The following is a 17,712-nucleotide window of genomic DNA, read 5'->3' as shown; positions in this document are numbered from 1 at the left end:
CTCAAACTGACGTACAATGTGATTATGTCTACAGTGCACTTACAACCATCTTTCAATAAAGGTCTTCAGATTTAGGCTCTAAGTAGAATAAGGCAAGAAAAAAAGGACACTAAAATTATCAGCAGGCTTTAACTAACAACAACTGGATAAAACGGTAATATGTAATTAAATGATAATTAGAAAAATCTGCCAAAACTTTGCACTAAGATATTATCACATTTCTAATGCTTGAAATTACATGGAAAAATATACTCAGTGAATTTAAGAGAAAACAAACATTTTAAATCATTTAAGTAATCAGCCATATTTCCAAAATGTATACTTTAGAAAACAATTTATATATATATAAAGGCTTATTAACGTTAACTTTAAATTAGCTAATACTTGAGTCACACTTTTGAAGAAGCTTCTGTTTTGTTTCCAGGAACTTTTTTTTTTTTTTTGAAGCGGTTAAGGCGGCTATATTAAAAACAAAAACAAAAAACAGCTAAGCTGCATTCTTTTCCTCTTGTGAATGGCTTATTTGCACTCCTCTATGTTAATATTCTCGAAACCCCATTTAGCTTACGATGTCTTCAAAAAATTTGATAATCTGTCTTTAAAGTTTTGCTCTAAATTAGAGACTTAATTTTTGTAAAACGCCTTGGAACCATAAACCTTTAACGAGATGAGAAAGGTCTCTTTCCTCTGGACTTGACTTTACTGTATAGGTGTGTGAGCGATTTTTGCTGTCAAACATTGCCAAGGCAGACTGTTGTTGTTCAGTCTGCAAATGTCTCAACTATACCTGCACAGTTCCTCTCTTCCCAACACAAACCCATCCACTCCCTTCCCCTCTGCAAGTTTTAAACTTTGTTTCCTTGGGGGCTCTGTACAAGCAATGCTAACAACGGCCAAGAGACAAAGAGCTGTTCTGTGGGCTAACAGGATGCCAAATTTTAGTTGTGAAACAAAGCATTCGAATTTGAGATTGAGGAGGAGGAGCAGAATGACAATAGTAAAGCCTCCAGCTCGGAGCCACCCCCCAGACAGCCCCCTCCCCAGAGCCCCGCGCGGGGAGTTCTGGCCCCGGGACGGTGACTCCGGGGTGCAGCCGCCAAGCCCCCTGCGCCCTCGCTCACCGCTTCACGCGGATGATCTGGTCCCGCATGGGCTTGATGTCCTGGAAGCTCTGCTGGTTGACGAGGCTGTAGACGAGGATGAAGCCCTGGCCGTTCTTGATGTACAGGTCCCGCATGGACGCGAACTGCTCGGTGCCCGCCGTGTCCAGGATTTCCAGCACCGACGGCGACGAATCCACCTCGATCTCCTTGCGGTAGAAGTCCTCGATGGTGGGGTCGTATTTCTCGATGAAGGTACCGGTCACGAACTGCACGGTCAGGGCGGATTTGCCTACCCCGCCCGAGCCCAGCACCACCACTTTGTACTCGCGCATCGTCCCTCCGCGGCCGCCGCCGCCGCCGCCGCCCGCGACATAGACCTACGCCGGCCGCGCTGCGCCCCCAGCCCCGGCCCCGGCGGCCCGCCCAGCCGCCTCCCGCGGCCGCCCCCACCTCACAGCCGCGGCGGCCCCCTGGGCGCCGGCGGCGGCCGCTGAGGGAGCAGCGGCCCTAGGCATGGGCCGAGCCGGGCGGCGATGCGGCCCCGTGGGCACCGGGTGGGACTGAGGGCGAGCAGGGAGACAGAGCGTGAGCCGCCCGAGCCGCCCGAGCCGCCCGAGCCGCGGGCCCGCAGTGCCGCCCGCCCCGCCCCTCGCGCCTCCACGCCCAGATCCCCGCCCGCCGCCGCCGCCGCCGCCGCTACCCCCAGCGCTGGAGCGCGCGCCCGAGCCCCAGCCGCAGCGCGGCCAGGGGCGGGGCCCGGCGGCCGGGGCGGAGCCCGCGGCACAGCCTCGCCCCCGTCCCCGTCGCCTAGGCGACCGGCCGCGGGCGCTCCCGAGAGGCTCTGCGCGGCTCCGAAGCTTCTGCCGTCGCGGAGATAAACAAGCACCGCGACTGCCCAGCAGCGCCGAACCCTGCGCGCCCAGTCAGACCCCAGGGCCTACGTACCGAGCATGCGCAGTTCCCGCCCGAGCTGGGAGCAGTCAACCTGAGACTCCCACGTTCAGAATTCGGCGGAGATGCGATGGTAGAGGGGCCAGAGCTACCTCCAAGCTTTACCCTGAGGCGAGGAGTGAAGGGGAGAGATGCCCAAGGCCCAAGAGGGACAGCGAGGGCCTTTGCCCGATGCCACCCAGTCTGTCAGCACTTCTAGAGCTTTGGTTTTATCTTGTATTAGCATGTGTAGCTTTAAGGGGACGGGCACCTACAGGCTTCTGCCTGAAGTTGTGTAAACGCAACAAAACGAAGCTTTCGAGTGTTAGGACATTGATAGGAGGGTGACAGCCCCCTCCGGCAGCGCGCCACAGGGTCGAGCCAGAGGCGGCCACACACCACGGAAGTTGGGTCCAAGCCTGCTGACGTCGCCAGGGTCCCGCCCACCAATCCTCTGGATCCGCCCACATTTCTTCTAGATCCGCCCCTTTCAGTGCCGAACTGCAGTCGAGCTCTGTCCACGCCCTGTCAGCCACTGGTGAATTGAAAACCTGGAGAGCGGAACCCCGACCGGCAGCCGGAAGGCCCCGGGACACCTCATAGCAACAGCCGGCTAGGGGCATCTAGTGGGAAGCTGGGATTCATTCTAGCCAACCACGTCATGTCTCTGCACCCCATGGTACCATTCACTACCAATAAGAGAGCCTCCCCATACCACGTGACTTTCCTCTTTCAACCAATCGGGAAAAAAATCTGTCGCGGGATCCGCAAGCACACCCCCCAGTGCCTCGCCAGGCGGGGCGGTTCGCGCACGCTTTGCCAACCAATCGTAGGTGAGCTGGCGTGTGACGGAAGTTTCGACCAAGCCAACCAGAGCTCGCGAGCCCCTTGCCACAGAGGCTGGCGGGATGGAGATAGGGCCCGGCTGCGGGCGTTTGGGAGGGGCAGAGATTGAGGAGCCAGTTGCTGTGCTCTGTTCTGGCAAAAGAACAAGATGGGTTGCAAGCCAGAATGATGAATTCCACTTTTAACGTCGTCTCCGTGGCATTCTGCCTAAATGATGGGCATGGAAATGGTGCTGAGGGATGTGGGCTGAATCGAGAACACAGGGACTTTTGTCTTCAGGGTGAGAAATGTTCCGGTCCTTAAGGAGATATCGTGCAGCAATTGCATGGGTCTTCCAGGCGTTCCTCCCAGTACATTATTTTTTCTTTCACTATTAAGTTTTAAAACTTAGCGTTCTGTCGCTAGCATTACATCTTAGTTACACACCCTCTCCCACCCATAACGTCAAATTTAGGAGACGTTACATCCTCAAACATTCCTGCATTATTTTTTGCAGTTACCGGTTACTCGGTTTACTTTCTTTAAACTAGGTCCTTCTCAAACTAGTCTCATCCGTTCGTTACTGTCGCACATTTCCTGCGAATAATACATTTCTGTAGTTCTGTTGTTAAAGCCTGGCATACCTCTCCCCCGGTCCTCTTTCCCACAAGGTCATCATGCAGAGGGGATTTTGGTCTGAGTTAAAAGCCAGGTATTCTTTCACCATCTTTTCTGTCGATAGTCAAACTACTGCAAAGACTACTCAAATTTAGTAGTTTCCTATTTCCCTAGAGCTTCGTTATATTAGAATGGGTAACTTATATTTGCATTACCTTGCTATAATAAATACACACCAAGTTTTCATTTAAAATTATCAAGGACAAATGTCCTCTGAATTTAAAAATGTGTATGTAGTAAAATATAACTCAGCATTTCTTGATTACATATCATTAAAATATGAATGGTACTATCTGAGCCACCAGAATCAGCAGTGAAGGTATTATATTAATAAAAAGGACTAAGAATCAGGACTGTTTAAAGGGAATTGGAACAGAAGAGGATCTACTATTTCATGCTAGGCTAGTAATGTGAAATAGTGAAAATTGAGAGAACTTACATGGGTGCTTCATATCTGAGCTACTTTGGCAGGGATGTTTCAAGAGGATGTAGGTAAGTATGGTGTTCACCTAGCTTTCCAGAAGTCTCATATTTTGTGTAAAACTGGTATGCTTATTCATGGTTACTTTAGGTTAGTAGCAGCTATAGTTCTTTTCCAAGGAAAGACAGATTGTCTCTTTTAAGATTCTAATTGTGCATCTTGGTAATAAGAAGTTCTTAGATTTGTTCAATAGAGTCAGGAAGCATGAAGCTTTCTCTCTAGATCATGACAACCCATCTAGTACCTTGCATTACAGAGAAGTTCTAAGTCCATTTACTTTGCAAGGAATAAAGATTCAGTGATTTATGTTTTTGAGAAATTTGCTTTGGGATTGTGGGTCCAGAAGGTCGCCTAAAACAACTGTTTTCATGACTCCTAGGTCCCTAGATGTTGAGAAGCTCTGGACTGAAGCTGTCACAAAAATAGTGAGTAGTCTCCGTAGTCACTCCACTTAGCATAATAGAGAGTAGGACAGCTTTGTGACATTTCTCAGGTTATTTCCCCTGACCTCTCATCAATGCTGACGTTTTTGATAAGAAGGAGTATAGAGACTGCAGCCCTTTGGGTGGTTATAGCTCGTTTATTTACAGGCCTTATATTGACAGGCCTCAGATTTCATGCTCAGTACTATAAAGGTTGATTTTTAACCACCAAGAGGCAAAAGAAACATGACAGGTCAGAGCATATTTTCTCACCTATTCTGGCTTAAACGATGGTACTTACCTGATTTGTGGCTGTATGTGAAATGTTGGGTGAAAGATTAGCTGCTATAAAAAGGATGTCAGGACGTGTAGAGAATTTAGAGGACTTGGGGGAGAGATGGATGTCTGTTTTCTAACCCCTTAGTCATGTTCATTCTGATGCCAGCATAAACTCTATTCTGAGATGATTATAGAAATAACTTTTGTCTTCATTCGTTTGTGGGAAATAAATAAAAATGATATAAAAGAAATATGAATTATGCCCAAGAGCTGTAAATCTGTAAGACAGTGAAAACTTAACGCTGTAACTGACACTGCAGGGTCCCTTTAGTTTCCGAAGTGCATTGCCAGGAGAATAAAAAGAAAGAAAATCTTCATTTCTCCTCCCTCCACTAAATCTGAGAGGGAGTTATCTCACCTATAGCCAGATACCTTCCATTATCACAGTTGTGTTACCATGGAAACCCAGGTCCATCCTTTCTTTCTGTGAAAGATGTTGGAAAAGGTGGTATGAAGTGGGAAATCCACTGTATTCTGGGACTTCCTGACACCAGCAAGAAGCAAATATGCAGAGAATTTAATAGAACCAAATTAGTAGAGGATATTTGTAATGCGAGGGGTACTTTTCAACTGTAAAACCCTGATTCCTATTGCTTCTTATTAAAGCCTGCATGCCTCTGATTAACCATAAAGGGGAAGGGCACGTCAAGTACATTTAGCACCTGTGAAACGCTGCTGGCAATTATAAGGAGAGCAGACGATGGTTTCTTGCCCTCTGAGGCTCCTAATACAGTTGAGAATCTGAAATATATATGTGGAGTGGAAAGGAAGGGGCAAAATAAACTTTGTTCTTCCTTTAAAAATGTGATATGTCTCAGTGTTTTTGAAAAGAAAAGGAATTAGAATGCAGAAATTAAGAGTATGGGAACAACTCAATAAAAGAAACTTATGGGTGGACAGAGTAGATGTTTCAAAAGGCCATTTTAATCAGAAAAAAAAATCTGAAAGAAAATGCGTAATGATTAAAATGTAGGCAGAAAAAAGAAAAAGACTGAAGAATCTTAAGAGCTGGAGGATTCTGTGGAAAACAGAGCTTCAGTGTGGTTCATATAACAAAGCAGAAGAGCAGGCACAGTGTTGCTTGCGTACCCAGCAGTTTCCCTTTATTTTTGCCAAAGAAGCTGGGGTGAATCAGGATTGGACTTTAATAGCATTGCTTTCCCTCTGCCCACCGTTAGTCCAGAAGTAGGCACGTGACTCAGTTCTTGTCATCGGAATGGGGAGAAGGCTGCTGGGGCTGGAGGGATTTCTAGGATATTGACAAGAGTGAGGAAATATCCCTGTTTTCTGATGTCACTCTCCTTGCTTCCTGCTTTACACATTGAAATACGAGAATGTGGACACCATTTTGGGGCTATGATGCATTATGGCATTATGATGCAATACCGTAGAAAGCCAGCAACTTCAGATGGCCAAGGAGGAGGATGGGAAGAACCTAGGTTCTGCATGACAACTTTGGACAGTCAAACTAACATTAGAACTTCCTACCTTTGGACTTATGGCTAAGTAAACAGCTGGTGTCTTTCGATTTAAGTCTGTGTTGGTAAGGTTTTCTGCATCTTACAGTAAAATACATCCCACCTGTTACAAAAAGTGTGAGCCATTCCAGCCAAAATGGGGTTTAAAAAAATCAGCAAGCATTTGTGAGCACTTTCATTTCACTAATATCCGAATGATATTTCAAAGATACTATAATATTAATTGAGCAATTACTGTGTATATTTTTTAGGCTCTGGGGATACAACAATAAGCAATTATCCTAAAGGGCTTGTATTCTAGCAGGAGAGACAGATAGTAAGCAACCAATTACATGTTTATGTTACAAAATAATGGTTATCATTAAAACTAATAAGAAGGAAAAATCAGGAATTAGAAAAGGCATATAGTAATTATATAAATAATATTACAAAATGTATAACTAAATAGCTGAATGAAATTACAAAAACAAACACTTTCCAAGTAAATGAGAATGAAATGTATAGTTTATAGTGACATTCCCAGAGGTCGAGAGACACAGTAAATTGGAGTAGGTTAGTCCAGGAGAGTTAGTCTGAAGGAAATTAATATTGTATCAGGTTTTGAAGGAAGTGGCTAAAGGACAGGCTAGATGGGGCAGAAGAGAACACTCTAGATGTAAGGAACTGGAAGAGCAAAGGAAGAAAGCAGGAATGAAGTAAGAGCGAATAAGGGAAATACCAGAATCACTTGATTTTTAAATTCCCTGTAGCAACAGCATTCTAGGGGCATCTCTCAGAGAAAAAGAAAGATGCCAGAAGTCTCAAAGCAAGATTATTTAAAAGTATAAAAATAATATAGGAGAAAAATACAGAAGACAAAGTAGGAGTACAAGAGTGCATTTGAAATTAAGGCGTCATTCAAAATAATGAATAATTTATAATGTGGGCGTCAAAAGAGTTGTCATAAGAAGTAATTATGGATTTAAGGGCATCAAGAAGGAGGGATTCAAACTTTCACAAATAGAAATAGAAGGAAATATGAGGAGTGGCAAAAAATAAGGACAGGTAGAAAAACAGTTTTGGCTTGTGGTTATTTTTCCATGGTAGCTGTTATTGACATGCATTATGTAGAAATGAATGGAATTTGATTGAAAAGAAAAATTTCAATAGAACGGTAATACATAAAGATAGTCTTTTTGGTAACTAGTGTAATTTAAAATGTTTTCAGTAGAATGCCTTTTTTGTACCTTGCTGTAGGAAAATCTTTTCAACAAAAAAAGCTGTAAGTAATAATAAGTTACAGATTAGCAAAGCATTTTGGAAATAAAAAAACCCATAGATGTGCCAAATGTAATAGTAGAGCAACAATAATAAATATTTGTAATAAAAATCAGAACTTTTTAGGCATTATGTGGTTTCTGGTCAAACATGGTTGTAGTACTAATTTTTCTAATGCTATTTTCTGTACAAATATAAGAATTTTTTAAATTAAGCTATGGTAGATATATGAACACATCTTGGTATTATTGGAGGTAGGATTTACCACTCACTTTTTGTGACCCCAAGTGTAACCCTGAACAGACTTCTGCCTTAACACCAATAGCACGTGATTGTGCTGTCTTCTCCAGTGACTGGGGAAAGGGACAGAGCTTTGTTCATTTTTGTTTTACCAGCATTCAGCACATTGCCTAAAAACAATTGTGGGAATTCATAAAATGTTTGTAAATAAATGAGCAACTGAGTGGACTATAATGTTGCTTCTAAAAACCCTGGGTTTTGAACACAGAGAAGATAAGAATAAAAGGAAAGGAATAAGGATTTTCCCTAAATCAAGGTGAGGTTGATATAAGTGTCCTCTAAAGTTGGTCTAATCTCCAAAGAAACTTGTATCTCAAAAACACTAAGTCTGCAACAGGCAAGGTCAATGGCAGTTTGTAGACCTGGAATTTAGTAGTGCCAGGAAAGATCTGAAAAATCATGTCTTCTATCAACTGACTGTTGTCTGAAATTCTGCACTTAGGGTTTGGTCTTTTGATGTAAAAGTTATTTTTTTCCAATTAAAATGTAAGTGGGAGATATACAGTTAAATTTCACAGTCTGTCAACTTTGGGCATGGAATTATGCTTACCTGGATGAAAAAGAAAATGAAGAAAGTAAACTAGAAGAAAATAGTTTAAATTGGGGGATAAGTCATGGCATGAGTATGTGCCCAGAGCGAGTATAAGGAGGCCATAAGTAAATCCACTTATTTTGTCATACACTTACTAATTTTTTTCAGTAAGGTTAATCACTCCACATGGCGTAACATGAAAAATAACAGCCTTTACAATTACTAGATTCTTAAACTCATTTCAAGAATTTAACTCATTTTAAATTTTTATGAGATTATAAGAAGTTTTTAAACTTTGAAGCTGCATCCCTTCTCTGATTCCCTCCATTTCTCCTCTGCTTCTCACATTATTGTGTTCAGCAATGGTTTGGAGGCATCTTGGGGAAGACAGAGCAGAGTTATGGTGGAAGTACCATCTAACTCTTCTCAGCAGCCATCCAGTTATCTTGTTGAGGGAAGTTATTCATCCTGCTCTCTAGAATTATCACCTCAAAAATCAGTTTCCTGCTTTTCACAGAACAGTACACCATCTTTTACTATTATCCTAATTAATATTTCTCACACAGCCTTACAAAATATTAGTCACTTAATGAATTATTAACCACATTCATTGGGCTGCACTAGTTGAAAAATATGTCTTGTTTACTTAGTCAGAGCGCTATCTCTGTGCAATGGCATTGATGGTGAAATTGATCAGAGTCTACATTTGAATGAGAGAAGCTGAGGGAGACATTTCAGAAATAGTAAGCCTTATTTTCCTTGGTGTACCAGGTAGTCAAGGAAAGTTAAAGTATTTTCTTATACTTTGTCTTGATTACATTCTTTTGGGGACTGGTCTCTGGTGTTTATTAGGTTTTTAAGATTTTGGCCATTTTCCATGCAAACTAATGTTTCCAATGAAAAGATACAACAATGCGTGTTAATTGCATAAGAAATATTAATCTGTTAATGTAATTAAATTATATAAGCAACAATTAGTTTCAAAGCTGGAATGGATTAAGTCAGTTCTATACTACACACTGACAAAGTGAAAGGAACTCAAATGGACAAATTGTGGTGCTGTAAGGTTATGATTCTTAAGATTTTTATATTAATGTTGCAAAGTTTCCAAGTGCTCAGTGCTGCTCTTTACATTAGGGCTGTAGACTCTCTTAAGCCTGAGGGTTCTATCTGGATATGTGATTGATGGGGTGGAGGCTGGACTGAGGCTTAGTAAGACATTTAACCACACCTTGTATAATACTCCTTAAATGCTGGCTCTCACAAACACAGAAATAGCGAACATTAACTAGCTCTGTTTCGATATCTACCATCTACCTGTCAACTTAAAATCATGAAATCTATAAATTTGGAGAGGAGAGCTTTATTTCTTCCTAAGAGTTGCAGCCAGCAGGGTGGCTATCCTAGCTGGCTGGGAAGTGTAACCTCAGGCAGAGACCAAAAGAAAAAGTTATTCTAGGGAGGATGAGATAGGAATTTATGCTGAATGGATTGGCCAAGTATATTTATTTAACACGTTGTAGGAGGAGCTATAAATATCCATGAAGAGGGGGCATGTGCATGAATAGTAGGCAAACATGGATGTTACGTACATCCGTTGTTCACTTTGGTGTGGAGACTTCACATTTAAATGCATTCCAATTAAGCTCTATATGTCAAAAGGTGAAGCAGGGATATGAAGGCACTCAGTGCTCAGCCTCTGTAAACCAGACAGAACCAGAAGATGGTCAGTGGTCTCTTATCAGGAGAAAGTTACTGAAATCAGTCTTTTGTCCAATCAAAGCCGTAGCTGTAGCTTGTGGAAAAGAGGGGTCAGTTAGTCAGCATCTGGTGCTCAATGAGCTATGATTGTTTCAACAGTGTTTATCTTGAGGCCAGTGCTTGTTTAGCTGCTAGAGAATAAGAAAAACCTGTGGCAATTAGAGCATAGTTTATTCTATAAGGGTAGGGGTATGTGACTTTAGCTTTTTCTGTCATGGCCTTAGGTCTCATTTATTATTTGGTACTTTATTGCCACAAGGAGCCTGTTCCATTAGTCTTATGATCTCTATTTTAACATATCTATTTTGTTTTTTTCCTCCACTTGATTCCAGAAAGGACTAAAGTACATTTCATAAATACATATAAGATAAACTTAAATAAAAATAAGAAAACTTTAAATAAAAATGAACTATATTAATACATTTCCAGTTTTAAGGGTCAAATAGATTTTTTCAAGAAACCTTTATCTATTCAAAATAAGTTTTTTCAGAAACTGTGTTGCACATTGGTGTACATCTCTTTAAATAGATTTCACCGTGGCATTCACACTTTGTGTTGCTCTATATGTCTTAGGGTTGGGGTAGGGGGAGCATGTTAATGCCCAAATCCTTCCGAAGTCTCATCAGTGAATAATCTGGGGGAAGGAGGGTTGGGAATGTGTATATTGAACAAAATCCTCTAAATGATTCTGACTTGCCTCTGGGTTGAAAATCAATTTAGCCGGGCGCGGTGGCTCAAGCCTGTAATCCCAGCACTTTGGGAGGCCGAGACGGGTGGATCACCAGGTCAGGAGTTTGAGACCAGCCTGACTAACACGGTGAAACCCCGTCTCTACTAAAAAATACAAAAAACTAGCCGGGCGAGGTGGCGGGCGCCTGTAGTCCCAGCTACTTGGGAGGCTGAGGCAGGAGAATGGCGTGAACCCGGGAGGCGGAGCTTGCAGTGAGCTGAGATCCGGCCACTGCACTCCAGCCTGGGCGACAGAGCGAGACTCCGTCTCAAAAAAAAAAAAAAAAAAAAAAAAGAAAAAAGAAAATCAATTTAACAATACTATGTGTTTTCTGAAGTAAAGATCACACTTAAAGGAACTGGTGATCTTGGAAATTTTTACCGAGGATACTAATGAGATAGCCTACCCCAAATCCAGAATTTAACTTAAATTCCACCTCCCCTTGTTTTCCTTAAACTAATCTCTCACCATATTTTCCAAAAACTTTATACCTTTCTTCTCATGTGTACTGCAATTTGTCTTGCATTATATTTATCTTTGTCATTTCAGCTGGTGTATGGACTCATGGATGTCTGGCGGGGAGGAGGGTGGAGAATCTATAACTGTTTTCATCTTTCTAATCTTTATTATGCTTTAGTCCATAGTATATATTCAATAAATGTTGAATGAATTGGATTAAATATAAAACATTAAATGTTATGAAAAGTATGCTTAATTTTCAAATTATCAAATTATTTTATTCTCCCTACTAAAGGGAAATCAATGGTGTTTTTCAACTTTGAACTGAAACTCTAAACTATATGAACTCATAACAATGTGAAATTTTAAACAGTATTATTCTTCAAAAGACAGTAACATAGGCTTAATTCACAGGAACTGCAGCTGGGTCTCATCCTTTAAGCAATCGTTTTTAATGTTCTAACCAAATACTTATACTAAAAGACAAACAACTGCTGAATGTGATAAAGTAATGGAAAAATATAGAAAAACTCCCATTTTCTCTATCTCATTGCATGTGAAATCATTCTTAAAAAGAATCACTTCCACTTCTATTTGAATCAAAAATAGCCAATAAGGCGATTCTAACTGGTTTAAAAAAAACCAACAAGAATAAAACAAATCACCAAGGCAAATGAGTTTTAAAAGGTATGAGTCATCAAGGTTAAAAAATATTAGAAAAATATACAAAAACTTACACATGTCCTTGATATAGTTTTGTCTTGTGTCCCCTTAAAATTTCAGTAGTTTTTCTTGTTGCTTAGAAATCAAGGACATCTGATTGGCAGGACTGTGACAAGCTGCTAAGGAAACTATTTATGATGTCTTCAGTCCCCATATTAAAGACCCCCTTTTTCATTCTAGCTGAGGGCTGGTGTAGGCAGGACAGGAAAGCTTACAGATGGTGGGAGGCACAGAACCTTCATAGGGGCTGAGGCAAGAATATCCAGATGACAGCAGACGGGAGAGAGAATAAAAGATGCCAGCCTTCTCATTGTGAGTTTACAGTGGCTCCCTTAGTCGGGGGCTTTTGGCATGGTTCTCATGAATTACACAATCTAATCTACTTCTGTACAGAAGATTTTGGAGGCACAGTTGAGTGTGCTAAAATGGCATTACTACCTACTCAGAACATGATGCTTCTGTGTGCCCATATGCCCAACTTATTTTCAAATGTATTTGAGAAAAATAGAAAATAGGCATTCTTAGTACTAGAGACATACAATAAAAATGCGCATGACTCTATCCATTTGTAGGTTTCTTGGGAGTTTTGTCAGGCTCCAGGGGACCCATTTTTGTACTACATGAGTTCTCTGGTCATAGATCGTTGATGTCATTGGCACATGGTGCCTAGCTCATGAGCCAGTAAGATTTGTTTCCTCCTAGGAATTTAGAACTGGAGTCCAGAGGGTGGGGCTGGGCATTTGAACTAGGAAGTAAGGAAAGCCATACTGGGAAAGCCTTTGATGGCCTCTGTGTACAACTCAGCAGAAATGCTAATCTGCAGAGAAATGTCAAAGAATAAAGTCGATTATTAGAGAAGTAGTGATGGCTCACTTAGTTCCTGAGAGCTTTCCTACTCATGAGGAGATCCAATTGCATTTTCTACCATTGGCATTGAGATCCCCGCCTCCACCCCAACATTACACTAAATTTTCCTTTAAGTTAGTATCAGTGGTTTTCTGGTTTTCTATTACAACCAGAAGGTTCCTGAAAAAGACAAAATTATCCTGTTAGAACATGTTCTCTTATATCTCTGTTAAGAATACATTGGAAATGAACAGCATTCTATTGTCAGTTTGTCAGCATTAATTATAAATTATGGCCCAATAATTTTACAGATCCTAATTGCATATAGCTGATGACAGTGACTTCTGGAGCTGCTTTATGATAGTGTTAGAGGGTCCTGCCAGATTCCCTGGAGGAGATAGTTTGTCCTTTCTGTGATGATGGAAATAATGTCTCTCATGCAGGTTTAATAACAAGATGCAGTGCAAAAGCTCCAGGCACTAGCCAGGTCATGTGACATGAGGCCTGGGATCAGCTTATCTCACAGACCCAGACATAGAACCCCGTGCCAGTCCCACAACAAGTGGACAATCTAGGAGGATTTGAGTATTTCCTGCAGCTATTCAACAAATACAGAAAGAGGTGGTTTGCTTCAACTTAACTGTTTATTGTTGTTCTTACGCAGCAACAGTTCTCCAGTTGTCATCTGGAGAAACGGAAAAGTAATATGAAATCATCTAGTTCCTCCTTAAGATAGTACTTGGGATCCTGTGAATGCAGGGATTTCCTTATTGTCCTACCTGCAGGGAGGGGCATTCAGGGCTTCTGGATCATAACCTCGGTCACATTTTAAAACTTGACGTAATGTCTAAAATAGCTGTATTTATATTTTAAACTAACTTGAAAATGAAACTACTAGACCATATAATTTACCTACTAAATTTGGACATTTTTGAGAATAAAAAGGGATACTATTAATAGTAAAATGAAAACAGCCCTTATAAAACCATCAGGTCTCATGAGACTTATTCACTACCACAAGAACAGTATGGAGAAATCACCCCCATGATTCAATTATCTCCCGCTGGGTCCCTCCCACAACCTGAGGGAATTATGGGAACTGTAATTCGAGATGAGATTTGGGTGGGGACACAGCCAAATCATATCACAATGTTAAGTTGCTCTTAATCATTTTATTGATGAAGTACAACAGGTTGATTAGTAATACAGGAGTTTTACCTGATCCTTACTTACCTGTTTTGTAAATGTTATTTTGGAGAAAACCACTCCTATGATTTGTTTATAAGAAGTCTAGCATGGAGTGTCGGTGATCACATTTAGAGAATTGTAACTGTGATATTAATGAGGACTGACAATGTGGATGATGATGATCCAATTCATGTGCATCAGAAAAAAAATCACAACTTGATTTTTTACCTGCTTTGTTTCAATTAATCCTAATTTTTAGAAAACAGATAAACGCATGACCCAGACAAGGGTCTTTGCTTAGTAAAGATTTGGAATTTTCTCATGCCAAGAGATCCTTTCCTGAGGCCTTTTCCAATTGAATCCAAAGTTTGCCATCCAGTTCTTCCAGAGGAGAAGAATCTAGATTTAGTAGATTATTGTTATTATTATTATTATTTTGCCAACTTCTAGTCTCTCCTTCATATATTTGACAGCTCCTTAAAGTTTCTGGCTATAGCCCAGCCCTCCAGCTCCCTGACTGAGATGAGACCTATCAGAAGCATGTGGGTGTTAAAATCCCAACTTGCCTCCATTCCTCAAGCCCTGGACTTAAATTGGGGTCCTCTGGCCCTGTGGATAACCTTAACCTCATTACCTCATTTCCACTCCAGGTTTGAATTTCTTCTCTCTTTCTGTATCTAGTGATTTCCCATTCTGTCTTCTAATCCTGACTTTAATGTAATTATATTTGCTATATTTTGTTCAATAATTACAAGTTATTGGAATGGGGCCAAGAGCCCTTTCTCAGCAGTTTAGTCTCCAGATGTTGGTATAAATGAAGATTAGACTTCTCCTGATCTTCAGATCTTTCAGAATGCCATGTCTAATTTTTTTCATGAACAGAATTAACAGAGGAAACCAGAGCCAGTGTCTAAAATCTCAGAGTCCATCACAATGTTTTGAGTTCATCATATATTGTGACATAGTCCATCACAATGTTTTGGGAAAACAAAATAAAACAGTCTCCTACCCTAAAATACTTAGTATCTTTAATTAAAACCACCAACGTCAAACCCTGATGGCAGTGAAACCACCAATTTTAAACTTTGCGAAGGAGCTGGGGTTGTTTTACTAGGAATAATCACAACAGGTCAGGTAGTATTTGTGGAGGGTTCACTTTTGAGTAGGAATATGGGGGTCACCACAAGAAGTTCTGTCCACATCAACTCAACCCTTGAGGAACATGGAGCACACATCAGAATGCAGATGTACACTTGCCTTTACAGTGTCCAAGTTCCTATCAGTGAGCCACACTGTTCTCAGATCCTCAGGGTCCATAGTCTTTTCACATGTTTTTTATTTGGTACCCTGAACTATAGGACTGGGTACACTGTAGCTTCAGTTAAGATGTGATTGGTGTAGACGCATTCACTGACGTTTGTAGGGTTTTCCTGGATTTGTTTTCCCTTGCAGTTTTGGATGGCTGGTTCTCTGGGGGCTCAGGACGACACCAGGCAGTCGGAGTAAGGCTGTGCTCTGGCAGGGACTGATGAGGCCTGGAGGAGCGGGGATGTGCACAGACTCACAATATCTTTTTTTTTTTTTTTTTCTTTTTGGCATTTAAAAAGCATCAGATTACATTGTGAATAAATCCATATTGGAAGGTTATTTAAGTCAGTAAGCACCAGTCTGCCAACCACATAAGCTGTACAATAGCCTCTATCAGGCTGCTTAAAGGAAAGCAGGCTGAAGATTGATCCAGAATGCCAGGACTTGCATTCTAAAAGTCAGGCTCTTTCTCTTCTGCCTTTATTACTGAGGGAAAGGAGTAGGGGAAACCAAGGTAAAGAGTTTCACGAACCTCCACTCTCCCCCTCACGTCAGCTCTCAGCACTAAAGAGGCAAGTTAGGAAACACAAGTGTCCATCAACAGACTAAATGGATGAACAGAATGTTGTATATCCACACAGCCGAGTATCAGCCCTAGATAGGAAGGCAATTCTGACACATGCTACAACATGGATGAACCTTGAGGACATTATGCTATGGTGAAATAAACTCATCACAAATAAATACTGTATGATTCCACTTATATAAAATATCTAGAACAGGCAAATTCATAAATATAGAAAGTAGAAGTCACCAGGCACTAGGGGGAGAGGGGAATGGGGAATTGTTGAATGAGTATAAGAATTCTGCTTGAGTTGATGAAAAAGATCAGGAGAGGGATGATGGTGATGGTTGTACAGCATTGTGAATGTACTTAATGCTGCTGAACTTAAAGCCACTTAAAGTGGCCTCTGTGTATAAAACCACAGTTCTTAAAAAGGCAAGTTGAGGGGATTACCACTTCTGGAAAGATGGAGTGGATTCACTTTTCCCTATTTCTCACTGAGCACAACTAAAACCCCTGGACATACATGATATGTAGAACAAACAGAAGAGTCTAAAAGGTGGAGAGAAGAAAGCAAAGCCTCCAGGGACCTTGAGACCCAATAAATGACACAGATGTGAGTTTCCTTGGTTTTCTTTTTGCTTCATATAACCTAGACTAAGTGCTGCAGAAGTTGCCTGCTTGGAAACACACCAATAAATGCAGGCCAAAAAAAAAAAAAGCTCTGAGTAAAGGGCTTGACATTGAAGGTGCTGGTTTCATATTTGATGGGAGAGGGAAGCAGGTGGAGCTGCAATAGGTGACTCGATGTCTAGGCCTAGAGAGTAGCCCCCAGATCGCTGTGGATGCAAACTTGCTGGAAGGATCTCAAAGATACCCATTGAGTCCCCTAAATTTTTCCTTTATTCAGATTATATAAAACTTTTGTTTTACTCTATTTAGGTTAAATAGTACACAAAACGTTGCCTCATTTCCAATCTTCACAAAAAATTTCAAAGACTGGTTTGATACAGTATGTAGTATGGGACTCCTTAGTTATTGTAGCTCAATATAGTGTCTGCAGACACTGAGCCAGCTCAGGTGATTCTACCCCAAGTAAGTATGGTTACTCAGGAGAAATTATACCCAGAACTGACATTATTCCAGCACTTTTAAACAAATACTGAGAATTTCTAAAATTCAAACATGGTAAAGATTAGCTAACCTTTAATCCTATGAGAAGAACAACATTTAACCCCAAAGAAATCCTCAGTTGCAAGTCTCTTTACAGCTCTGTAAACAGCAGGGTGGAGAATGAGGTGAAGGCTGCACCTGACAAATCACCAAACCCTTGTTTCTGTTCCTTTGTTTTCTCATCTGTAAAATGGGGATAACAATAAAAATTCTTCTAAAGATTAAAAAACATCATGTTAGCTACTCACAGTTCTCATCACAAACTGTAAATCTTGGAAAGCAGGGACTCTCTTTGCCTTTCGAACATTCCAGAAAAACCTAGTCTGCTGTCTTGTAGACATTCAGGGAGGACTTAACTAACCACAGCATCGTGTCCACTGCTGAGCACTTAGTACCAGTACTCTGAGCTATGGAAGACCTGGAAGGTCTCTTTGTATCCCTGGGGCCAGAAATCTACACCACCTGGTCAAAGGTCCTGTTCTTGATGGCTTAGAAATCTGACCACTCTTTGATCCCAGGCGGGAATATCCCAGTGGCAGAGGAGACGGGCACAGTTCTTCATTAAAACAACCATATCATTTCTTATACATCCTCCTTGGAGGATCTCAGGATTA

At 41.3% G+C, this 17,712-nt stretch overlaps 2 protein-coding genes across 2 annotated transcripts in view; one reads left to right on the top strand and one right to left on the bottom strand.

Moving 5' to 3' along the window:
- The window catches only part of RAP2A (RAP2A, member of RAS oncogene family), a 52,985-nt gene extending 51,247 nt beyond the window's left edge, over positions 1-1,738 (bottom strand). The window contains exon 1 of the mRNA XM_065533405.2: positions 1,122-1,738. Within this exon, the coding sequence (XP_065389477.1) occupies positions 1,122-1,435 (314 nt within the window). The 5' untranslated portion in view covers positions 1,436-1,738. The remainder of the gene's footprint in view (positions 1-1,121) is intronic.
- LOC141408934 (uncharacterized) overlaps positions 1,617-17,712 on the top strand; it is a 198,970-nt gene continuing 182,874 nt past the window's right edge. Inside the window, exons 1-3 of the mRNA XM_074021579.1 lie at positions 1,617-1,620; positions 1,669-3,159; positions 4,397-4,442. Coding sequence (XP_073877680.1) covers positions 1,617-1,620; positions 1,669-2,381 — 717 coding nt within the window. The 3' untranslated portion in view covers positions 2,382-3,159; positions 4,397-4,442. The remainder of the gene's footprint in view (positions 1,621-1,668; positions 3,160-4,396; positions 4,443-17,712) is intronic.

This window comes from Macaca fascicularis, chromosome 17 (genome assembly GCF_037993035.2).
Source record: "Macaca fascicularis isolate 582-1 chromosome 17, T2T-MFA8v1.1".
NCBI classification, from domain to species: domain Eukaryota; kingdom Metazoa; phylum Chordata; class Mammalia; order Primates; family Cercopithecidae; genus Macaca; species Macaca fascicularis.
The sequence above is the reverse complement of the archived record's forward strand: the minus strand, read 5'-3'. Positions and strand labels throughout refer to the sequence as shown.